This window comes from Coregonus clupeaformis, chromosome 24 (genome assembly GCF_020615455.1).
Source record: "Coregonus clupeaformis isolate EN_2021a chromosome 24, ASM2061545v1, whole genome shotgun sequence".
In the NCBI taxonomy this organism is placed as follows: Eukaryota; Metazoa; Chordata; class Actinopteri; order Salmoniformes; family Salmonidae; genus Coregonus; species Coregonus clupeaformis.
Genome location: NC_059215.1, coordinates 14,174,680 through 14,200,019, shown reverse-complemented (window position 1 = coordinate 14,200,019; position 25,340 = coordinate 14,174,680). Strand labels below are relative to the sequence as shown.

Genomic DNA, 25,340 nt, shown 5'->3' with positions numbered 1-25,340 from the left:
CGCATTACCGGGGGCAAACTACCCGCCCTCCAAGACACATACAATACCCGATGTCACAGGAAGGCCAAAAAGATCATCAAGGTCATCAACCACCCGAGCCACTGCCTGTTCACCCCGCTTTCATCCAGAAGGCGAGGTCAGTACAGGTGCATCAAAGCTGGGACCGAGAGAATGAAAAACAGCTTCTATCTCAAGGCCATCAGACTGTTAAATAGCCATCACTAGCACATTAGAGGCTGCTGCTGCCTATTGAAATCACTGGCCACTTTAAGAAATGGAACACTAGTCACTTTAATAATGTTTACATATCTTGCACTACTCATCTAAAATGTACAGTTGAAGTCGGAAGTTTACATACACTTAGGTTGGAGTCATTAAAACTCATTTTTCAACCACTCCATACATTTCTTGTTAACAAACTATAGTTTTGGCAAGTTGGTTAGGACATCTACTTTGTGCATGACAAGTAATTTTTCCAACAATTGTTTACAGACAGATTATTTCACTTATAATTCACTTTATCACAATTCCAGTGGGTCAGAAGTTTACATACACTAAGTTGACTGTGCCTTTAAACAGCTTTGAAAATTCCAGAAAATTATGTAATGGCTTTAGAAGCTTCTGATAGGCTAATTTACATAATTTGAGTAAATTGGAGGTGTACCTGTGGATGTATTTCAAGGCCTACCTTCAAACTCAGTGCCTCTTTGCTTGACATCATGGGAAAATCTAAAGAAATCAGCCAAGACCTCAGAAAAAAAATTGTAGTCCTCCACAAGTCTGGTTCATCCTTGGGAGCAATTTCCAAACACCTGAAGGTACCACGTTCATGTGTACAAACAATAGTACGCAAGTATAAACACCATGGGACCACGCAGCCGTCATACCGCTCAGGAAGGAGACGCGTTCTGTCTCCTAGAGATGAACGTACTTTGGTGCGAAAAGTGCAAATCAATCTCAGAACAACAGCAAAGGACCTTGTGAAGATGCTGGAGGAAACAGGTACAAAAGTATCTATATCCACAGTAAAACAAGTTCTATATCGACATAACCTGAAAGGCCGCTCAGCAAGGAAGAAGCCACTGCTCCAAAACCGCCATAAAAAAGCCAGACTATGGTTTGCAACTGCACATGGGGACAAAGATCGTACTTTTTGGAGAAATTTCCTCTGGTCTAATGAAACTAAAATAGAACCGTTTGGCCATAATGACCATCGTTATGTTTGGAGGAAAAAGGGGGGGCTTGCAAGCCGAAGAACACCTTCCCAACCGTGAAGCACGGGGGTGGCAGCATCATGCTGTGGCGGTGCTTTGCTGCAGGAGGGACTGGTGCACTTCACAAAATAGATGGCATCATGAGAATGGAAAATTATGTGGATATATTGAAGCAACATCTCAAGACATCAGTCAGGAAGTTAAAGCTTGGTCGAAAATGGGTCTTCCAAATGGACAATGACCCCAAGCATACTTCCAAAGTTGTGGCAAAATGGTTTAAGGACAACCAAGTCAAGGTATCGGAGTGGCCATCACAAAGCCCTGACCTCAATCCTATAGAACATTTGTGGGCAGAACTGAAAAAGCGTGTGTGAGCAAGGAGGCCTACAAACCTGTCTCAGTTACACCAGCTCTGTCAGGAGGAATGGGCCAAAATTCACCCAACTTATTGTGGGAAGCTTGTGGAAGGCTACATCGAAAAGTTTGACCCAAGTTAAACAATTCAAAGGCAATGCTACCAAATACGAATTGAGCGTATGTAAACTTCTGACCCAATGGAATGTGATGAAAGAAATAAAAGCTGAAATAAATCATTCTCTCTACTATTATTCTGACATTTCACATTCTTAAATAAAGTGGTGATCCTAACTGACCTGAAACAGGGAATTTTTACTAGGATTAAATGTCAGGAATTGTGAAAAACTGAGTTTAAATGTATTTGGCTAAGGTGTATGTAAACTTCAGACTTCAACTGTATATACTGCATTCTATTCTATAATATTCTACTGTATCTTAGTCCATGCCGCTCTGTCATTGCTTGTCCATATATGTATATATTCTTAAATCCTATTCCTTACTAGTTTTGTGTGTTTTGGGTATATGTTGTGAAATTGTTAGATATTACTTGTTAGATATTACTGCACTGTCGGAGCTAGAAGCACAAGCATTTCGCTACACCCGCTATAACATCTGCTAAACACGTGTATGTGACAAATAACTCTAAGTCGCTCTGGATAAGAGCGTCTGCTAAATGACTAAAATGTAAAATGTAAATGTAAATACAATTTGATTTGGCAGCCCCACCACCACAGAAAGCACTGAGCTAGGCTGAAACACCTGCATTTTGGAGCTGCCTTACTCAAGAAAGCAAAAAGGAGACCATATTTGTATGCGGCTTTATTAACTGAATGAATATTTTTTTTACATTGTTTGTAAACTATATGTTATATTAATGCCAAAATAACATGCAAAACAGGCAACAACAACCATAAGTGTGAAAGCGCTGAGGCATTACTTTGTTTGTTTGTTGTTAGTTTGTAGCGAGAGAGAGGGAGCATGGTCCTCTGTAGCTCAGTTGGTAGAGCATGGCTCTTGCAATGCCAGGATAGTGGGTTCAATTCCCAGGACCACCTATACATAACAAATGTATGCATGCATGGCTGTAGGTTGCTTTGGATAAAAGTGTCTGGTAAATGACATACTGTAATAATTGTATCATATTGTATAGTGCCATTGTTGATTTGTCTAGTCTGCAGAGGTTGATTCAGAAACATGTTGATATAGAGAGGTAACTTGAGGCAAAAGGGGAGCATTCACAATACCACTACCTTCACAATACCGCCAACTACCTCGACACTTGGTATCGCAATAATGAGAAGATCCATTTCCTTAGTTAACAATGCTGACAAATGCCATTGCATAGCTCTCTCTGTAGCATTCCACCTCATCCCAATTGAGCCTCAATGAACAAGGACCAGAGCAGCAGCAGTGTACAAACAGGGAGGCTTCAGTCAGTCACGGGTCATTGGTCTCCACTACAAACCACAGCCTCTAGAGACTAGGCCATTACAGAGCATCAACAACGACAGAGAAAACAGCTAGGCTAATGACTTCACTGAAGGAGAAAGCTGACACTCAGCCAATGAAGACACAATTAACAAGTAGTGATAAGCTATAGTAAATGTGATGGCCAACTCATCCAACATACTATTTGATATAGGATAAAGACCTCCTATCTCCTATGATCCATTTATCCAATGACGGCACAATAAACACGTAGACATTAGTACAGTGTGATGGCCGTCCAATATATATCTGATATAACAAAAGGTTAACAAAGATCTTCTATGTGACCAGTGAGTCAACCGGACCCACCCATTAGTAGATATTGTATAAGTGTGTTGGTGAACATGTGATCCAGTGCCAGGATCCAGAAGTGAATCAGTCCCCAGAGAGGAGGCTCCGGTGCTGGGCATTAGAGGTCTGGGTCAGCCACCTCACCACGGGCCATATCCTAGGGATGTAAAGATTTACAGACACACATCAGTCGCTGATTAAAATGTTTAAGATATGACAACATGGGTCCACGGACCCCAAACCGATCCAAATGTAGCATGCCTCGGTCTGAAGATCCATTCAAACGTTACCAAATGTTTATGCTCATATTACTTTCTTTCTACCTTCCGAAAAATACCTCATCTTTTGTGACAACTGATGCGTGCTCTCCTGACAGTCATTGATCTACAAGTCATTTTGCATGCCGAACAACCCCAGGGAATATCAGTAGCCAACGCGAGGTAGTTGGCCTGTTACTGATCTTGCACCTCTGCGCAGCACCTTCAGCATTCAAATGCTAAAATGGCTTGAGCGAAATTAGGCTTTATTAGTTGAGTGACAACCTATGTAATTTGCTAGGTTATTGTTATCTATGCGCTGTTGAAAATGTTGTTTTACCATAATTAAAGTAAGCTACCGGAGACACAACTCTCATCTGGCTATAGGCCACCTGCTGAATGGGGCTTACAATAGATTTGATTTAAATTGTTCAGGTTCACAATCAATAGTTTTGGTAATGTTGCTTTAAACAATCAGTGTATATGGTCATTTTTAGATGTACAGGGTAAAGTTGATAATTTCGTAGTGAGGACAGCAATCACTTTGCGAGGCGCACTGCATGGCCAAAGTGGGAGGAGAAAAGAAGCTCACTAAAAACGTCCAAATAGTCAAAAACATTCAATTTTTTACTAGCTACTTTACTAGCTCAAATACTTAAATCTGCAAAAATGTTAAGTTAATTAGTGGGTGATGGGGATTTGACGACCAAAGTGGGGGGACAAAAAACACAGGCTACATTGCCCCCCTAATCTGATAGTGGTAGTGGGGTGGTAGATGCCTAGTCTCCCTTATGGCTCAGATGAGGTGCCTACATAGGACATACATACATACATACATACATATACACACACACACACACACACACACATATACACACACACATACACACACACACACACACACACACACACACACACACACACACACACACACAGAAGTCGTGGGTGGTGCAGGGTAGACCTCCTCAGCCTCAGTATGTGGAGTGAATGGAGTTGGTTAGGGTTAGTGTATTTCTCTCTCTTTCTTTAGGTATGGTGAAATTAGGTGGAAAATCTGTCGATGTGCCCTTGAGCAAGGCACTTAACCCTAATTGCTCCTGTAAGTCGCTCTGGATAAGAGCGTCTGCTAAATGACTAAAATGTAAAATGTAAATGTAAGTCAGCTCAGACAAATCCAGCTCTGAGAGGCCCAGTTCATTAGCTCCATCAGCAGCAGATTTTAATTTAGAATGGAAAATTAATGTGTTTATGCAACAAACCGAATCGCACCAAATCGTTTCAAACTAAAACATATCAATACTATATCGTATCGGAGCCCATGTATCTAGATACGTATCTCATCATCTTGAAAGGGAAAGATGCACATCCCTATCATATCCCTTGTTGACCTTTCCCCAGAATCCTCTTTGATATTTCAGGGGGTTGACGCATTTCCTGACGCTTCCACAGCTTCAGCCGGCCCTGTGAGGGATGAGGACTGGGAAGTGTGCTAACCCCGCTCCCCTCGCAGGAAAGCAGAGAGCAGGACGAGAGGGTAGTGAGAATGTGATGGGCCAAATCAGAAACAGATGCCTTGTGTCTGGGTTACAGATGTGATCCAGCATTCTAGAACCAGAACCAGAACGCCAGAGTTCCTGTGGACCAGAACGCATCCAGCTGCAGTAAGATTTTCTCTCTTTTACTGCTGGGAGACAACCACAGCTAAAGATCATTGAGTCCTTGGAAATTTTCCAACTTCATCCTCACATAGTTCCCCTGTCATGACACACAGTTATTGGATGAATCAATGTAATTTGAGTAATTCTCAGAGCAGGCCTGTGACTGTATTGAGACTTTAGTCTGTGATTGAAATCTCCTCTGCTATCAGTGACCACTAAGGGAGTGGAAACCTGTCACGAGAATTTCTATCTCTAATTAATCAAACTTAATGCTCTGAATAATTCCCAGAGGGTGTAAATTCTCTGGTTTAATCATGAATTAAACAAAGGTCCGCAACCAGCAAGAATGGTCTGTATTTTTAATCATGGAGAGCTCTGGCGCCAAAAAATACATACACAGCCTTTACCCCCTGACACACAAAGGCACTTTGCTCCGCCCACCTTTAAACAGCTCCTCAGTCCCCTTCACCCTGGAATTCTATCTCAGCAGTTTCTAACTCCTCCCCCTCTGTTAGTGGGTTGACACTACATTATAACTCTAACACCGTTCACACATTTACACTGTATTTGGGGTGAAATCCTTTAGTCATTATTCTTAAAATACAAATTAATCTATCAAAACCCCATTTCCTGATCCACCAGGTGATAAATCCAGGGAATGGGACGTGCAGGTGCTAGTGGGTGGGCAATGTTGACACACCTGGAGCGTACCCCTGCTGTGTCCAGGGCGAGATACAATCTCTGAACAGTTGAGCAGTCTGGTCGTCATGGGAGGTGTAATTTCACTTCAGACACATTCCATAACTCAAAGAAGATGCAAACCTTAATGAGTTTTAGCACAAGTTTTGTGTCACATGTGATATCAAAGATCTTAGTTATCATCACTATAAAACTGCTATAATTGAGAGAGAGAGAGCTGATTGATTGAATGTTGGGATAGAGCATCTGGTGGAGGCATTCACTCTAGACCTATTGCACTGTGCAGGTCACCTAATCTCCCATAGTCCAACTAGTCCTCTCTCAGTCCCCTCTCAGTTGCCCTGACAAACCTCTGCTGGCAGATGACTTATTCATGGCCTACAGGCACAGGGCCAGAGAGCCTAGTCCAATGATGTTCCCCTAAGAGAGCCCAGAGTGTGCTGTCTCGGCTCTGTTCTGCCTCTGCTCTGTTCTGCCTCTGTTCTGCCTCTGTTCTGCTCTGTTCTGCCTCTGTTCTGTTCTGTTCTGCCTCTGTTCTGTTCTGTTCTGCCTCTGTTCTGTTCTGCTCTGTTCTGCTCTGTTCTGCCTCTGTTCTGCCTCTGTTCTGCCTCTGTTCTGCCTCTGTTCTGCCTCTGTTCTGCCTCTGTTCTGCCTCTGTTCTGCCTCTGTTCTGCCTCTGTTCTGCCTCTGTTCTGCCTCTGTTCTGTTGTGATCTGCCTCTGTTCTGTTCTGCCTCTGTTCTGCTCTGTTCTGCCTCTGTTCTGTTGTGATCTGCCTCTGTTCTGTTGTGATCTGCCTCTGTTCTGCTCTGTTCTGCCTCTGTTCTGCTCTGTTCTGCCTCTGTTCTGTTGTGATCTGCCTCTGTTCTGCTCTGTTCTGCCTCTGCTCTGTTCTGCCTCTGTTCTGTTGTGTTCTGCTCTGTTCTGCTCTGCCTCTGCTTCCGCTCTTGTCTGTTCTGCCTCTGCTCTGTTCTGTTCTGCTCTGCTCTGTTCTGTTCTGCCTCCGCTCTGCTCTGTTCTACTCTGTTCTGTTCTGCCTCCGCTCTGATCTGTTCTGCTCTGTTCTACTCTGCTCTGTTCTGTTCTGCCTCCGCTCTGCTCTGTTCTGCTCTGTTCTACTCTGCTCTGCTCTGCTCTGCTCTGTTCTGTTATTTTCTGCTCTGTTCTGCCTATGTTCTGCTCTGCACAGCAGAAAATATTGTTGTATTTTTGGAGTCACAGTATTGATATAATAAATTAAATTAAATTAAAAATTAAATATATAATATCATCCAAAATAATATTGGATATGTAACTCTAGGGATTTTTTCCCCCCCATCACTAGCTATGATGGCACTAATAATATCTGTATAACTCTATGCATCATGTATCTCTGATGACACTTCTACCATAGTGCTGTTTCAATGACTTCAAGTTAACACAGCATGCGGAACAACCTGTGGCAATACTGAAAGAGAGGGAAAGATGAAAAGGAGACACAGTCATATGGTTTGGCAGTTCCATTTCCCCGTACTTAATAAACTGTTCACACACTCTGGTTGTGCGCTTAAGAGTAGGCAAGGCAGGTTTCTGTTTGTGCTAGGCCGCTGGCCCAAATCCCAGGTCTCTTTGTCATTTTGCAGGATGTCCTATTGAAGTGGATTACCACCACACACACACACACACACACACACACACACACACACAACCACCCTGTTCAGCATGCAGCGCCTTGTACCACAGCCCTTTGTGTGGAGGTGAGTGAATAGCGTCTTGCTATTCATCAGACAGAAATGAGAAATGAGCGGGACAGCCAGGACTCATGCAGAGCCCCCACTCTCCAACGCAAAGACTAGGATGACATCATCCCTGTGCTGTGTCCCCAGCCACTCAAGCAGGCTGCAGCCAGACTCCTCCAGTCCATTAGCAGAGATTCATCATTAGCCCCCATTAAAAATATAAATAATACCAATAACTCATAGAACAAACAGGAAATTAAAGGACTGCTTTGTAACATTCGTATGGAAATAATTTGTACACGTTGCAGAATTATTTCTACAAAGAACCTGCTGCAATTCAAATGATATAATCCACCAGATATCTAGAATAGATTGTCTCTGTTCTCAACTTTATTACATTTACATTTACGTCATTAGCAGACGCTCTTATCCAGAGCGACTTACAAATTGGTGCATTCACCTAATAGCCAGTGGGATAACCACTTTACAATGTTTTTTGTTTTGTTTTTTTTAATGTTTTTTTTTGGGGGTGGGGTGGGGGTAAGGGGGGGGTAGAAGGATTACTTTATCCTATCCAAGGTATTCCTTAAAGAGGTGGGGTTTCAAATGTCTCCGGAAGGTGGTGAGTGACTCCGCTGTCCTGGCGTCGTAAGGGAGCTTGTTCCACCATTGGGGTGCCAGAGCAGCGAACAGTTTTGACTGGGTTGAGCGGGAACAGTGCTTCCGCAGAGGTAGGGGAGCCAGCAGGCCAGAGGTGGATGAACGCAATGCCCTCGTTTGGGTGTAGGGACTGATCAGAGCCTGAAGGTACGGAGGTGCCGTTCCCCTCACAGCTCCGTAGGCAAGCACCATGGTCTTGTAGCAGATGCGAGCTTCAACTAGAAGCCAGTGGAGTGTGCGGAGGAGCGGGGTGACGTGAGAGAACTTGGGAAGGTTGAACACCAGACGGGCTGCGGCATTCTGGATGAGTTGTAGGGGTTTAATGGCACAGGCAGGGAGCCCAGCCAACAGCGAGTTGCAGTAATCCAGACGGGAGATGACAAGTGCCTGGATTAGGACCTGTGCCGCTTCCTGTGTAAGGCAGGGTCGTACTCTCCGAATGTTGTAGAGCATGAACCTACAGGATCGGGTCACCGCCTTGATGTTAGCGGAGAACGACAGGGTGTTGTCCAGGGTCACGCCAAGGCTCTTCGCACTCTGGGAGGAGAGCTTTTGTTGTGACTCCAGTGTTCATATACAGTATCTGGTTGTATCAGAGTCCCTGATTCCCCCATATAGAAAGAAGCCTCTCATCCTACTAAAAATCATTTGAGCGACTGAAGCCGTCCTTGCTTCATCCTGAGATCTATCACAGAGCCTCTGCAATCATCACACATTCCCTTTGGCTCTGCTGAGTGTTAAACATCCCTGCTCCTCTGGACATAGATCTTTCAAACAGTACAGTAATCAAGTTGAAGGCCTGGGTTCTTTAACGGCTGCCCTACATTACCTGGCTGGCTGGAAGAGACAGAGCCTGGTATGCAAAGACTGGGTTGATTCCAACTGGCAAAAGTGTTTAATGAAGATGAAAGCTAAGCCTTTATTTTTGCCTGCAATGACTGCCATTTCAAAGAGAGGAACACAACTCAACTGTGTGAGCTGAGGGGAAGTTTGTCTATAGATCGAAATACTGAAAGAAGGTTCAGGACAGCAAATTAATTTACTTCAATAACTTTAATGCTGATGTGTTTATAGATTGATTTGAATTCAATTCCCCACCAAGGAGACATCACACCACCCGAGCAGGATGTGTTTGTTTGGAGGTGAGGTGAAACACCTTGACGTTCTCCTCTCCTGGGATTGAGCAGAGAGAGGGGGAGAGGGAGAATGTGGGATAATCCCTGATTAGGAGAGAGAGACTGTCAAACTGCTGACTTCATCCCTGATTACGAGAGAGACTGTCAAACTGCTGACGTAATCCCTGATTAGGAGAGAGAGACTGTCAAACTGCTGATTTAATCCCTGATTAGGAGAGAGAGATACTGTCAAACTGCTGATTTAATCCCTGATTAGGAGAGAGAGAGACTGTCAAACTGCTGATTTAATCCCTGATTAGGAGAGAGAGACTGTCAAACTGCTGACTTAATCCCTCATTAGGAGAGAGAGACTATCAAACTGCTGATTTAATCCCTCATTAGGAGAGAGAGACTATCAAACTGCTGATTTAATCCCTCATTAGGAGAGAGAGACTGTCAAACTGCTGACTTAATCCCTGATTAGGAGAGAGAGACTGTCAAACTGCTGACTTGATCCCTGATTAGGAGAGAGAGACTGTCAAACTGCTGACTTAATCCCTGATTAGGAGAGAGAGACTGTCAAACTGCTGACTTAATCCCTGATTAGGAGAGAGAGACTATCAAACTGCTGATTTAATCCCTGATTAGGAGAGAGAGACTATCAAACTGCTGATTTAATCCCTGATTAGGAGAGAGAGACTGTCAAACTGCTGACTTAATCCCTGATTAGGAGAGAGAGACTGTCAAACTGCTGACTTGATCCCTGATTAGGAGAGAGAGACTGTCAAACTGCTGACTTAATCCCTGATTAGGAGAGAGAGACTGTCAAACTGCTGACTTAATCCCTGATTAGGAGAGAGACTGTCAAACTGCTGACTTAATCCCTGATTAGGAGAGAGAGACTGTCAAATTGCTGACTTAATCCCTGTCACTCGTTTTCATCACCTGGAGTGGTCAGCTTCACTCCGCTGCACAGCATCACTGACACACTCAATGGTGAGGATGCTTTTAGGCCTGCCAGGTGAGCTGCTGCAAAGTCATTAAATCAAGGAGACTGAAACAGCCCCAAAAACTAACAGAGGCGAAAGGGAGTGAATGAAGGCAGCAGAGCCGAAACTGCGATTTGTGATTCAAAATGGGGCAGGGATTTTTTTGCAATAGAAACCCTTGGGCAGGTCGCCTAACAATTTTTTCGGGACACCAAAGTACAAAAAACAAATAATAATAATAATAATAATAATAACTAAATAAAATATATATATATTATATATATATATATATATATATATATATATTTATATATATATATATATATATTATTATATATATATATATATATATATATTTTTTTTTTTTTATATATATATATAATATTTGAGACATAACAATCACCAAAATAAAAGCTAGACACTTAGGGGAATTGAACATTTAACAGTATTGATTTTGTTATTGAGTTTGAGCCATGGCAAAATGCATAGAACTGCAGGAAATTATCTTTAAAACTGCAACATTTTCTCTCAGCTCCATGGCAACAGAGAATTGCAGAAAATAAACTGCAAAACTGCAAAAACTATATCTTGGCTCCATGGAGAATTGCAGGAAATTGGCTTAAAGATGCTAAAATTGCACACAAAAAAGCAGTGCTGACTGCACCCATTGCCACGCCCCTTTTAGATCTAGAAAAAACCCTGTGGGGTCACCCATGGGAGAAACCAAACAGTCTGTCATTTATCAGCACTATATCCCATCTATGCACTTAAACTGTATGCTTCACAAATGAACAAATCAAATCAAATTTTATTTGTCACATACACATGTTTAGCAGAAATGCTTGTGCTTCTAGCTCCGACAGGGCAGTAATATCTAACAAGTAATATCTAACCACAGTTCCAACGACTGTTGGTATCAGTGACAGTCATGGCTGTGCAGACGGATGCATCTGATGGGCAGCTTGATGTCAGAGTCAATGACTTCCCCCCATTGGACTAATACAGTATCCCTCCCCCCACACTCCTGTTGACCAATGTCAGGGTGTTTTGAGAGGAGCACTGTTAAGGTAACAGAAGGGCGGCTCACTGACACAGGTTCCAAATGGAAGAAGCTGGTCAGTATGAAATAAAGCAGAAGCAACTAGACCACACAGCAGGAAGGAATCCCTTCCAGCTCAGAGCAGCTGTGACCACAGCAGATCTTCGAGAAGGACTAGAGAAAGAAAGTAATGGCATGATCAGCTGAACTTCTTGTTGTTACTATGAGAACAACACGGAGTAAAAAAAAAAAAGGTATTTCAAATAGGTGGCAAGGGTCAAATGAGAGCAACATTCAACAAACCTCTTGTCTTCTATACAGACCAATAGGAGAGGTTTCTCAACATGTGTCATGTCTCCACTCCAACATCATAGCGATAACATCAACCCCTGAGATTGTGAAAACCTGTGGGCAAGGACAGTGCACCCCTTATGAAGATATTGGATGACGGCCATCTTAAATGTTTAAAAAGACCCACTTCATGCTCTCCAACATGTGTGCTTCAGTTTGCTTTCTGATGAACACTTAGGCTATATTCTTCCCAAGTAGCATTAGTGACTGCAGTTACTGGCAGAGATAGACTGATACTAGGCAGATATTCTCCTAGAATGGTCCACTGGATAAATCCAGGGCTTTTCTTTGCAGCAACAAGTGTGTTTCTCTTGAAGAACACTCTTGAGGTTAGCTAATCTCACTGTACTGTAATTCCCTTTCATACTGTTGTTTTGTGAGAGGAGAGACTCGTTGGGGTTATGTCCTGTAATGTAACTACAGTCAATTCAGGGCTGATTGAAAACAATTAACGTAAGAAAACGATGCACGCAAAGTAGCCTTACTAAACTGAATAACAAAATTATATACAGTGGGGGAAAAAAGTATTTAGTCAGCCACCAATTGTGCAAGTTCTCCCACTTAAAAAGATGAGAGAGGCCTGTAATTTTCATCATAGGTACATGTCAACTATGACAGACAAATTGAGCATTTTTTTCTCCAGAAAATCACATTGTAGGATTTTTAATGAATTTATTTGCAAATTATGGTGGAAAATAAGTATTTGGTCACCTACAAACAAGCAAGATTTCTGGCTCTCACAGACCTGTAACTTCTTCTTTAAGAGGCTCCTCTGTCCTCCACTCGTTACTTGTATTAATGGCACCTGTTTGAACTTGTTATCAGTATAAAAGACACCTGTCCACAACCTCAAACAGTCACACTCCAAACTCCACTATGGCCAAGACCAAAGAGCTGTCAAAGGACACCAGAAACAAAATTGTAGACCTGCACCAGGCTGGGAACACTGAATCTGCAATAGGTAAGCAGCTTGGTTTGAATAAATCAACTGTGGGAGCAATTATTAGGAAATGGAAGACATACAAGACCACTGATAATCTCCCTCGATCTGGGGCTCCACGCATGATCTCACCCCGTGGGATCAAAATGATCACAAGAACGGTGAGCAAAAATCCCAGAACCACACGGGGGGACCTAGTGAATGACCTGCAGGGAGCTGGGACCAAAGTAACAAAGCCTACCATCAGTAACACACTACGCCGCCAGGGACTCAAATCCTGCAGTGCCAGACTTGTCCCCCTGCTTAAGCCAGTACATGTCCAGGCCCGTCTGAAGTTTGCTAGAGTGCATTTGGATGATCCAGAAGAGGATTGGGAGAATGTCATATGGTCAGATGAAACCAAAATATAACTTTTTGGTAAAAACTCAACTCGTCGTGTTTGGAGGACAAAGAATGCTGAGTTGCATCCAAAGAACACCATACCTACTGTGAAGCATGGGGGTGGAAACATCATGCTTTGGGGCTGTTTTTCTGCAAAGGGACCAGGACGACTGATCCGTGTAAAGGAAAGAATGAATGGGGCCATGTATCGTGAGATTTTGAGTGAAAACCTCCTTCCATCAGCAAGGGCATTGAAGATGAAACGTGGCTGGGTCTTTCAGCATGACAATGATCCCAAACACACCGCCCGGCCAACAAAGGAGTGGCTTCGTAAGAAGCATTTCAAGGTCCTGGAGTGGCCTAGCCAGTCTCCAGATCTCAACCCCATAGAAAATCTTTGGAGGGAGTTGAAAGTCCGTGTTGCCCAGCGACAGCCCCAAAACATCACTGCTCTAGAGGAGATCTGCATGGAGGAATGGGCCAAAATACCAGCAACAGTGTGTGAAAACCTTGTGAAGACTTACAGAAAACGTTTGACCTGTGTCATTGCCAACAAAGGGTATATAACAAAGTATTGAGAAACTTTTGTTATTGACCAAATACTTATTTTCCACCATAATTTGCAAATAAATTCATTAAAAATCCTACAATGTGATTTTCTGGATTTTTTTTCTCATTTTGTCTGTCATAGTTGACGTGTACCTATGATGAAAATTACAGGCATCTCTCATCTTTTTAAGTGGGAGAACTTGCACAATTGGTGGCTAACTAAATACTTTTTTTCCCACTGTACAAGCCACATTACATTCCCCTGAGCACCAAAATGGACAGTAAACCCTGTGATTACATGGGTATAGGCGGGCCTACCACTGAGATGTATCCATCATCTAGGCCTAATTCACATCTGAAAGCAAAAAACAGTTGGATGTAAAAAGGGAGCTCAATCAGATAAAAACAGTAATGCAATGTAATATAATCATAATGGAATTTGTTTGCTAATTTAACTACTGACCAGTCAGAATGGCATTTCAGATTTTGCATAATGTAAGCCATGAACTCATTTTGTCATTGAGATGCTCTCTGAGAACACGTTTTTAAAAAAATTTTAAATTCAAATTATACAAAATGTATCCTCAGGGTAGAGTTGTCATCTTTCACAGAGCGGGACATTGTGCCACATGCTCGTCATTCCTCCATCGCAGGCCATATCCTGAAATCTGACACGGTCCCGGTTCCTCACAGTTATGTATAAAGTCATTAATTCTCTCAAAGACAGACACACACACACACAAAATGGCTGAGGTCAAAGGTCAGTGACCTTGAATTCCCTGGCTGTCTTCCTTGACTCAGTCAGAGCTCATGAGTCAATGACAAAAAGGCAGTCAGGCTGCCAGCATCAAGGCAGCCTCACATCACACTGGCCTCAGCTATTTACTGAAAGGGGGAAGGAGGAGCCACACTCACACATTTCAATGGCTGAAAGCCAGCCAGCTCCATTGAAAAGAGTCAGTAGTGTAACTCAGAACATGGTTTACAATGGCCACATTCTGCTGACAAACTCTGAGGAGGAAAGGATGCACAGAGTTGGACAGAGCCTGGACAGACAGGGCTATAGGCAGCGCCAGTGGTCGTATTAACTGGCGGGGGGGGGCTGGTTGCAAACAGACTATTCTCTCGAGCCTCACCAAACATCTCAGCTTTATAAATACTCATTACTCACCCACAAACACAGGCAGTATTCATTACAGTGTGCTATAAGGTCATAATAACTCACAGTAGGAAAATACACCTACATGTTATCATGTTGTTAGCTACTGTGAACATAAATGTTATGTTTTGTTGTTACATTACACATGGTTTATAGGCAGAGCATCACCAGTGAGTTACAGCCATGTGTGTGATATGTAGGCCTTTGAGGGACTGCTTCATAAGTGAAAGTGAGGCCACAGATAGACAACACGTGTTTTACAAGTATGTGAGTGCGACCTCAAATTAACATCTAAGTGAAGCAGAAACATCACAAATGTATGTTGCCAATGTTGTGCTGCAGCAAACACAAACACATGTGAGTGACCATCACAAACCTCTCTCTCAAAACAGATGTGGACTGGAGTGCCATGGCCACAATCTCACATCTGTTGTCCAATGGTGTATCCATAGAGAACAAATAGAGGGTAAACAATGAGGAGATTTTCACCATTTTGGAGCTTACTTAATGCACCATATAATTTGGCTTCTTGGTAATCTAGAAGCCAAGGAGGTAAGAACACAACTGAAGAATTTGTCAATAGCATTGACCTATGAAAATGGAAGAGGTGTAGAAAGGCTACATCAATCAAACTAAATTGCCCATTTAAAATACACTAAACAAAAATATAAACGCAACATGTAAAATGTTTCATGAGCTGAAATAAAAAATCCCAGAAATGTTCCATATGCACAAAAAGCTAATTTCTCTCAAATTTTCCACACAAATGTGTATATATCCCTGTTAGTGAGTATTTCTCCTTTGTCAAAATAATCCATCCACCTGACAGGTGTGGCATATGTGACTCGTTTCAGGAAACTAGGCGTATGTCGCGAGTCACTACTTCACAGGAGAGCCATTTGAACGTCAACTTTTTTTTAAATCAAAATGCGTTTTTTGGCAGAAATGCCTTCTGGAACATGTGAACTTTTATGTGCCTTAATAACAAACTTGTATGCCATCTGTAAATTTGAATACAATTGTTAGATTACGAGCCTAGTTGGTTTAGCCACAGAAAAAGACAGCAACCTTCCCGCTAGCCATGATTGGCAGAGATAATGAGTGGGCTGGACATGCCGAGAGATGAGTTTGGATTGGTCTGCCATGTAGCACGCTTTTGTCTATAACATGAGCTGGTCAGTATGTCTAGGTAATCCTTTCTAAAGTGGCTTTTTTGAAAGATATCACATAGTAGCGATGGCTAGCTAATATGCTAATATGCTAACTATTCTAGCTAGCTAACTAACTGGCTGAATAAGTTGACGACGTACTCACTCAAACTGTCAAAACTAACCCAAAACTTTACACAACATTAGACACGGACACGAATGATCTGTTTAGTGTGTTAACACACTATTGGTAGTTTGTTGTAACTGAGTATTGGTGCTAAACCTTGTGTTATTGGAAGCTAGCATGCTAGTTAGCTATGGCGTCATAGGATACGGTGCCCTGGGCGGTTTTCACAGAAGAATACTGTACCAAGTTAGCTAGCTGAATAAACTAAGTTAGAGTCTATTCCTAGAAAACATTGAACCGCTGTAGTTTACAACAATTATAATTTCTAAAGTGGAAGTTGGGAGAGTTATATTTTAGTGTTTCAGTGAAAGGTAAGTGAGGGAGGCCCCGCTCTCTCGCTTCCCCAGATGTTTAGTTAATTTTATTCCGATCCCTTTTGCATTATTGTAGCCTTTTTTGTAGCCTGTCAACTATGTGTCTGTCCATCCCTGTTCTCTCCTCTCTGCACAGGCCATACAAACGGTTCACACCATGTGGCTGCTGCCACTCTAATCTGGTGGTCCCTGCGCGCACGACCCACGTGGAGTTCCAGGTCTCCGGCAGCCTCTGGAACTGCCGTTCTGCGGCCAACAAGGCAGAGTTCATCTCAGCCTATGCTACCCTCCAGTCCCTCGACTTCTTGGCGCTGAAGGAAACATGGATTACCACAGAAAACACTGCTATTCCTACTGCTATTTCCTCGTCTGATCACGTGTTCTCACATACCCCGAGAGCATCTGGTCAGCGCGGCGGTGGCACAGGAATCCTCATCTCTCCCAAGTGGACATTCTCTCTTTTCCCCCTGACCCATCTGTCTATCTCCTCATTTGAATTCCATGCTGTCACAGTCACTAGCCCATTCAAGCTTAACATCCTTATAATTTATCGCCCTCCAGGTTCCCTTGGAGAGTTCATCAATGAGCTTGACGCCTTGATAAGTTCCTTTCCTGAGGATGGCTCACCGCTCACAGTTCTGGGTGACTTTAACCTTCCTACGTCTGCCTTTGACTCATTTCTCTCTGCCTCCTTCTTTACACTCCTTTCCTCTTTTGACCTCACCCTCTCACCGTCCCCCCCTACTCACAAGGCAGGCAATACGCTAGACCTCATCTTTACTAGATGCTGTTCTTCTACTAATCTCACTGCAACTCCACTCCAAGTCTCCAACCACTACTTTGTATCCTTTTCTCTCTCGCTCTCCTCCAACACTACTCACTCTGCCCCTACTCAGGTGGTAATGTGCCGTCGCAACCTTCGCTCTCTCTCTCCCGCTACTCTCTCCTCTTCTATCCTATCATCTCTTCCCTCTGCTAAATCCTTCTCCATCCGATCTCCTGATTCTGCCTCCTCAACCCTCCTCTCCTCCCTTTCTGCATCTTTTGACTCTCTATGTCCCATATCCTCCCGGCCGGCTTGGTCCTCCCCTCCTGCTCCGTGGCTTGACGACTCATTGTGAGCTCACAGAACAGGGCTCCGGGCAATGGAGGAAAACTAGACTCCCTGCGGACCTGTCATCTTTTCACTCCCTCCTCTCTACATTTTCTTCCTCTGTTTCTGCTGCTAAAGCCACTTTCTACCACTCTAAATTTCAAGCCTCTGCCTCTAACCCTAGGAAGCTCTTTGCCACCTTCTCCTCCCTGCTGAATCCTCCTACTCCTCCCCCTCCCTCCTCCCTCTCTGTGGATGACTTCGTCAACCATTTTGAAAAGAAGGTTGACGACATCCGATCCTCATTTATTAAGTCAAATGACACCGCTGGTCCTGCTCACACTGCCCTACCCTATGCTTTGACTTCTTTCTCCCCTCTCTCTCCAGATGAAATCTTGCGACGGCCGGCCGCCCGAACAACCTGCCTGCTTGACCCTATCCCTTCCTCTCTTCTCCAGACCATTTCCGGAGACCTTCTCCCTTACCTCACCTCACTCATCAACTCATCCTTGACCGCTGGCTATGTCCCTTCTGTCTTCAAGAGAGCGAGAGTTGCACCCCTCCTCAAAAAACCTACACTCGATCCCTCCGATGTCAACAACTACAGACCAGTATCCCTTCTTTCTTTTCTCTCCAAAACTCTTGAGCGTGCCGTCTCTAGCCAACTCTCCTGCTATCTCTCTCAGAATGACCTTCTTGATCCAAACCAGTCAGGTTTCAAGACTGGTCATTCAACTGAGACTGCTCTTCTCTGTGTCACAGAGGCTCTCCGCACTGCTAAAGCTAGCTCTCTCTCCTCTGCTCTTATCCTTCTAGACCTATCTGCTGCTTTTGATACTGTGAACCATCAGATCCTCCTCTCCACCCTCTCCGAGTTGGGCATCTCCGGCGCTGCTCACTCTTGGATTGCGTCCTACCTGACAGGTCGCTCCTACCAGGTGGCGTGGCGAGAATCTGTCTCCGCACCACATGCTCTCACCACTGGTGTCCCCCAGGGCTCAGTTCTAGGCCCTCTCCTATTCTCTCTATACACCAAGTCACTTGGCTCTGTCATATCCTCACAGTCTCTCCTATCATTTCTGCGCAGACGACACACAATTAATTTTCTCCTTTCCTACCTTCTGATAACCAGGTGGCAAATCGCATCTCTGCATGTCTGGCAGACATATCAGTGTGGATGTCGGATCACCACCTCAAGCTGAACCTCGGCAAGACGGAGCTGCTCTTGCTCCCGGGGAAGGACTGCCCGCTCCATGATCTCGCCATCACGGTTGACAACTCCATTGTGTCCTCCTCCCAGAGTGCAAAGAACCTTGGCATGACCCTGGACAACACCCTGTCGTTCTCCGCTAACATCAAAGCGGTGACCCGATCCTGCAGGTTCATGCTCTACAACATTCGCAGAGTACGACCCTACCTTACACAGAAAGCGGCACAGGTCCTAATCCAGGCACTTGTCATCTCCCGTCTGGATTACTGCAACTCGCTGTTGGCTGGGCTCCCTACAACTTATCCAGAATGCTGCAGCCCGTCTGGTGTTCAACCTTCCCAAGTTCTCTCATGTCACCCCGAAGAAGAAAAAAAGGAGTGGTTGTCCCACTGGCTATCCTAAGTTGAATGCACCAATTTGTAAGTCGCTCTGGATAAGAGTGTCTGCTAAATGACTTAAATGTAAATGTAAATAGTAGAACTGCATAAGTGTTGCTCTCCACTTCTGGAGGACCGAGTTTTGAAATCTGTTTGATTGCAAATATGCAGACGGCGTCGAAAACACCTGTCTCCGGAAATTTTTTTAAAACTAAGGGAAACCATGGCATCCGTGACAGAGAGGGAGAAGCGTCCATCCATGTATAAGATAGTCTAGCTAGCTACATTTTCAGATATTACACATTTCTAATTTTGTCAGAAAGTCATTTTCATTTCAAGTTAAAGTGTACTGTTATTTGTATCTCAGAGCCATTTGCATTGCTAGTTATAGCCTAATGTTAGCTAGCTAACATTGAACCTGGTTGGTTAGCTACCTGCAGATTAATGCAGGGTAGTAACGTTATGAGTTGGGATTATGGTTAATTGTTTAGCTAGCTAGCTACATGTCTAAATAAAAGACTCCACTATGCAAGTAACCATTTCAATAGAATGTTCATGATGTCACAACTCCGATTTCAGAGCACTCTCGTCTGAGCGTGCCAGAGCGCACAATAACTGACGAACACTCAACACCCGCTGAATATGGCCAGTGTCAATAAACGTTGGCAAAAAAGCGTAATTAAATTGTTGCCAGCAGCACAGTTGCAGTCCCCAACGCTCTGGATAACATAAAAACAGCCTAACCAGCTCTGCTAGGTCGAGTACAATGGTCAGAGTGAGCTGTTCTCTCATTTGTGTCTGGAAGTAGCTAGCAAGCTAGCCAACGTTAGCCAGTTAGCTTGGGTGCTTGACTGTTGTTGTTAGGTAAGAACGCTCAGATCAACCCTACTCCTCGGCCAGAGCGTCCAGTGTGCGCTCTGAATGCTCCGAGAACGAAACGCTCTGAATTTACGAACGGACAATCTGACAACGCTCTGAGTTTACGAACGCCAAGAGCACACTCTGAGCACACTCTGGCACTCCAGATTAAATTTACGAACACACCCATAGTATAAACCAGCCTTTAGTCTTGAAATATTTGGTTGTTTAGTACATGGCCTCACATGTAAATCCTTAAAGAGATAGGTGGCGCTAAGGCTTTAGAGGGTGTGAACGATGCTGAATGGGTGTAGACAAAGAAGAGCTCTCCAGTAGGTGTATCAAAACATTCAAGGGACATTTTCTCAAAAGTGGGGTTACAAGTTTATCAACTTTCAAATCAGAATTACTTTCTCATTGTTCCTCAACTGTAGTGTATGATATACAATTTTCTAGCTCTGAGTCTCTACTTTTATCCAATGTAAAAACCACAATTTCAAATTTTACATTTTTACATTTTAGCCATTTAGCAGACGCTCTTATCCAGAGCGACTTACAGTTAGTGAATACATTATTTTATTTTTTTATACTGGCCACCCGTGGGAATCGAACCCACAACCCTGGCGTTGCAAACGCCAAGCTCTATCAACTGAGCTACATCCCTGCCGGCCATTCCCTCCCCTACCCTGGACGACGCTGGGCCAATTGTGCGCCGCCCATGAGTCTCCCGGTCACGGCCGGCTGCGACAGAGCCTGGATTCGAACCAGGATCTCTAGTGGCACAGTTAGCACTGCGATGCAGTGCCTTAGACCACTGCGCCACTCAGGAGTAAGAGAGAGTGCTACATAAGTGCTACATTTGCTACATAAGACCGAATCGAGCTGGTCGGTCACATATCAAGAAGCTGATTAAACAGCATGATCATTACACAGGTGCACCTTGTGCTGGGGACAATAAAAAGCCACTTTAGAACGTGCAGTTTTGTCTCAGGTTTTGAGGGAGCATGCAATTGGCATGTTCGCTGCAGGATGTTCACCAGAGCCGTTACCAGAGAATTTAATGTTAATTTCATAACATTGTTTTAGAGAATTTGGCAGTATGTCCAACCGGCCTCACATCCGCAGACCACATATAACCACGCCAGCCCAGGACCTCCACATCCGGCTTCTTCACCTGTGGGATCGTCTGAGGTGGGGTGGAGGGGGGTTGCTGAAGAATATTTCGGTCTGTAATAAAGCCCCTTTGTGGGGAAAAACTCATTATGATTGGCTGGGCCTGGATCACCAGTGGGTAGGCCTGGCTGCCAAGTGGGTGGGCCTATGCCCTCCCAGGCCCACCCATGGCTGAAACCCTGCCCAGTCATGTGAAATCCATAGATTTGAGCCTAATGAATTTATTTCAATTGACTGATTTTCTTATATGAACTGTAACTCAGTCAAATCTTAGAAATTGTTTCATGTTGCGTTTATATTTTTGTTCAGTATATGACAACTGTATAATAAATTGTATTGATGAGGATTGTAATAGTAAACCACGACACAAGAAGCCATCTCAGCTCAAAATGCGGATGATGTAAAGGACGTCACACTGCTTGCTTAGCGAGTACCACTTCCTCCTTATTCGGCTCACACAGAGGCTGGAACCCAGGACCTCTGCATTGCTAGCACACGTGACCGGCCTCATGAAGCGTCTTACAGGTCAGCGCCATGCGAAAAGCTAGCTATTCGCTGGCGCAAGTGGAGACACTTCAGACTGAGGAGTACGTTTCACACATCCCCATGTGCTACATGGACTCCAACTCCAATGTGTAAAGACAGCCATGCAGAATTGATGGCCTGCATGTTTTTACACGTGTGGGAAGTAGCCCATTAGGTCTAGTGTGCCTTTCAAATATCAAATGTGAAAAGGCTTGATTCCCTGTGGTCTTGGTTGCTTCCTCCTAGCCAGCAGTCAGTCAGTCAGTCAGCCAGTCAGCCAGTCAGCCAGCCAGGCAGTCAGTCAGTCATTCCAGCTCCAGGGTTTGTTGCATAACACTTACACTGCTTTTAACTGCCACAAAAGGCCCATTTGAATATGAGCTCAATTCCCTGTCAGGCTTCAGTGGGAAGAATATGCTGCTTCAGAAGTGTGTCTCTTTTGGTGTCTGACTCTGATCTGGTCATTTCAGGATACAAAACAGCCTTGTTGTCACTGCGTAATAATTTAATTATAGAGTTGTTGGCATAAATAACTATTGCTCAAACTCTACTTAAAGTTGCTGCATGGTTCCATGTGTGATGTTTCATGGTTTTGGTGTCTTCGCTATTATTCTGCAATGTGGAAAATTGTGAAAATGGAGGGAGACCCTTGAATGAGTTGGTGTTCTGGAACTTTTGACCAGTAGTGTATGTTGTGAAATTGTTAGATATTACTTGCTAGATATTAATGCACTGTCGGAGCTAGAAGCACAAGCATTTCACTACACCCGCAATAACATCTGCTAAACACGTGTATGTGACCAATAGAATTTGATTTGATGATATAACAACTATCTTTAGCGCTCATTTGATATGCTTTTGCAGGTCAGATACTTTAGTTCTTGCCAAGCATCGCATCTATGGGGTTATTTTCATTCCTCTTCCACAGCAATGGCTAACCAAAAACGTTTTATTCTCATTGCATTTAGGTACAACTAAGAGGGACTTCAAGGATCTCTCTAAGCTGTGTGCAATTGCCTAAGTAACGTCTGCCTAGTCGAGATGATCCACTTTGGTTGCTACAGTACAGCCTTGCTCTTTTAGCACATAAACACAGAGAGAGCTGTTTCTGTAAATACCCTTCACTCAGCACTTCATGAGACCTGCCTGCCTCTCCTCTCTCTCAGGCCCAGATGGCAGTCATTAAGGTGCTGCTGCCAAGTCTGGAAGTCTTTGATTTGGAGAGCAGATTATATCTGTGGGAGCTTTACTGTGGCGGCGGTGCACACACATACATGTATAGAAAGAGACCCAGGCATGCAGGCCAGGCAGACACCCCACACAGCCTGCCTGACAGCCGCTCCAGTTCCTTCCACACATAGGCTCAAAGGTAGAGCACTATGTGGGGGAAAAAGTGCCATTTGGAATGCACCTCTAGATGCAGGGGAGGAAGGAATATATTGGGAGGAATGATATCCAAGGCTGGGAAGGGGATTGGGAAGGGACGTGGGTGTAAAGGAATGCCTTCGTTTATTTAGCTAACCTTTGGTGCTGTGTGCACTGCAGCAGCCGCCGTCATAGCAGCCGTAGCATGAGGAGCATGCGGCAGTGCGTGGGACCTTCTAGTTTCCCTGAGAGACACTGTTTGAAGTGCTTCCTTTGTGAGTGTGCAGTTTGCAGTTTTGTCAGGAGAGCAGTTCAATAAAAAGGAAGTGCCTTTGGAGTTGGGAGAGTTCCTGCCATATAACATCAGAGCTAATCAGTCCCAGTCATGGAACCCATCCTTCAGAATTCAAATATCTAGAGGAGACCATGGGAGTGACGTTTTTAAGAATGGACAATATAGCTATTTTTCATTAACAACATGCATTGTGTAATGTAAAGAACAAATACAAGATCAACATGTAATTAAAAGTATACATTATTATCACAATTTGGTGAAAGTCGCACTTCTCACAGAAAGTGACCATGCAGTTGAACACAAAGTCAGTGTAAGATACATGTATGACACATGATTGTTCCAAAAAACTATTTTCCTGAGGAAGGAAGCCCCGCTACAGTAAGGATTCTAAATACATGTGATCTATGAATGTTCATGCGTCATGGGAGGGTTGGGGGGGGAACGCATGATGTCTGTCCCATGGATGTGCTCAACAACCGAGGAATGGATGTAGCAGACAGAAGTCGAGATATTACTAACACTAATGACAATGTAGCCTATAGTATTTTCATCTGTTTTTTGGTGATGGGAAATCCACTTCAGCAAAAGGACACACGATCTGCACCCGTTTATTCACCACGCACTCCAAGGTTGTCCTATGATAAGCAATGGCCAATTTTACGCATTTCTTTGAGACATGGCAAGAAAATTATGTATTATTAATAGTAAGTAGCCTAGTCCGTCCAACCTTGTGAAATGCACTGCAATAATTGCTTTGCAATGGCAATGTAGGCTAATTGGATTCAAATATGCAAAGATAAATAGCAATTTAACATAGCTTATTTTCAATTGAAAGGCAATAGAAGGGTATGCTATTGTTCAACTATTTGCAGTTTCAAGGCATTTGGGGATTTTTTGAATCCTGGAAATCGTCTTCCTCGATAGGGCGAATCCCTGAAGAATTCAACAAGCGAAACAGAAGATATGCGCAAATTCTTACCTGAACCGGGGTGAATCTTTCACACATTCTTCAAAGTCCACCGTCATTTTGGGCTGGATTTAGTCTTCAAGTTTAACTTATAAATTTCATTTCCAGAAAGTTATGAATGACAGAAAAGTGTAGCTATGTAGTCCGTGCAGTGATAGCCTACTCTACCCGCTTTCACTGTGCTACTACACTGAAATGAGAGTCTGGAATATTTGAACAGCTAGACCGCTGGCGAAATATTAGGGACTATCGTCAAACGTTCATTCTCAACAAGAAGCGCGCTCAAATTTAGGGAGCGTATTCTGCTTGAAATCACCTTGCAAGCCTACTACAATACACAACATTTTTTGTGTAATATTTCTTTGTCAATATCAATGAAACAACTTTATTTATAGGTATTAAGCCGTTACTGTACAGTACTAGAGAGGCAGTATGAGAGTGGACATAGCCTGCAGTTTCCCCTAACCCTAACAGTTGATTGACGCTTGTCACGCTGTAGTGTGTGTGTGTGTGTGTGTGTTTGTATCTGAGAGAGAGTGAATTAACTGTTTTGAGCTTGGAGTTTCCTTTCTTGTCTGTATTCACAGTCAGATGACCGTTGGCCCCTCCTCACAGCTGGCAGTCCTTGATTGAAGCTCAACTAAATTCCTCTTTTCCCCAGTGCCAATCTCTGGTGAGATCTGTAGGCAACACCTTCACCAGGCAAACAGATTCTCACAGAGAGACATGATATTAACAGGGATTTCTGCCCTGGCGGCCCAATGTGACAACTGATGCAGCGAAGATGCTAACATCTGGGATGGCTCTGGTTCAAGAATACGTTTAGGAGCTCTAGCGCTGTACATAAATCTCCACTGTTAATCTGGAATTTAACACCCCTAAAACCTCTCAGTACAGTGGGTTGGTTTTGTCACCACCAAATCTCTCTTATCATATCTGTCTGTGATTTTAAAGTGGCCTATCA

The 25,340-nt window shown here is 43.7% G+C and overlaps 1 protein-coding gene across 2 annotated transcripts in view; it reads right to left on the bottom strand.

The window, feature by feature from the left end:
- LOC121537985 (arf-GAP with coiled-coil, ANK repeat and PH domain-containing protein 3) overlaps nucleotides 1-24,566 on the bottom strand; it is a 100,111-nt gene extending 75,545 nt beyond the window's left edge. For both annotated transcript variants that reach the window (XM_041845686.2, XM_041845687.2), the window contains exon 1: nucleotides 24,389-24,566. In XM_041845686.2, the coding sequence (XP_041701620.1) occupies nucleotides 24,389-24,435 (47 nt within the window). In that variant the 5' untranslated portion in view covers nucleotides 24,436-24,566. The remainder of the gene's footprint in view (nucleotides 1-24,388) is intronic.
- Between the last annotated feature and the right edge of the window lie 774 nt (nucleotides 24,567-25,340).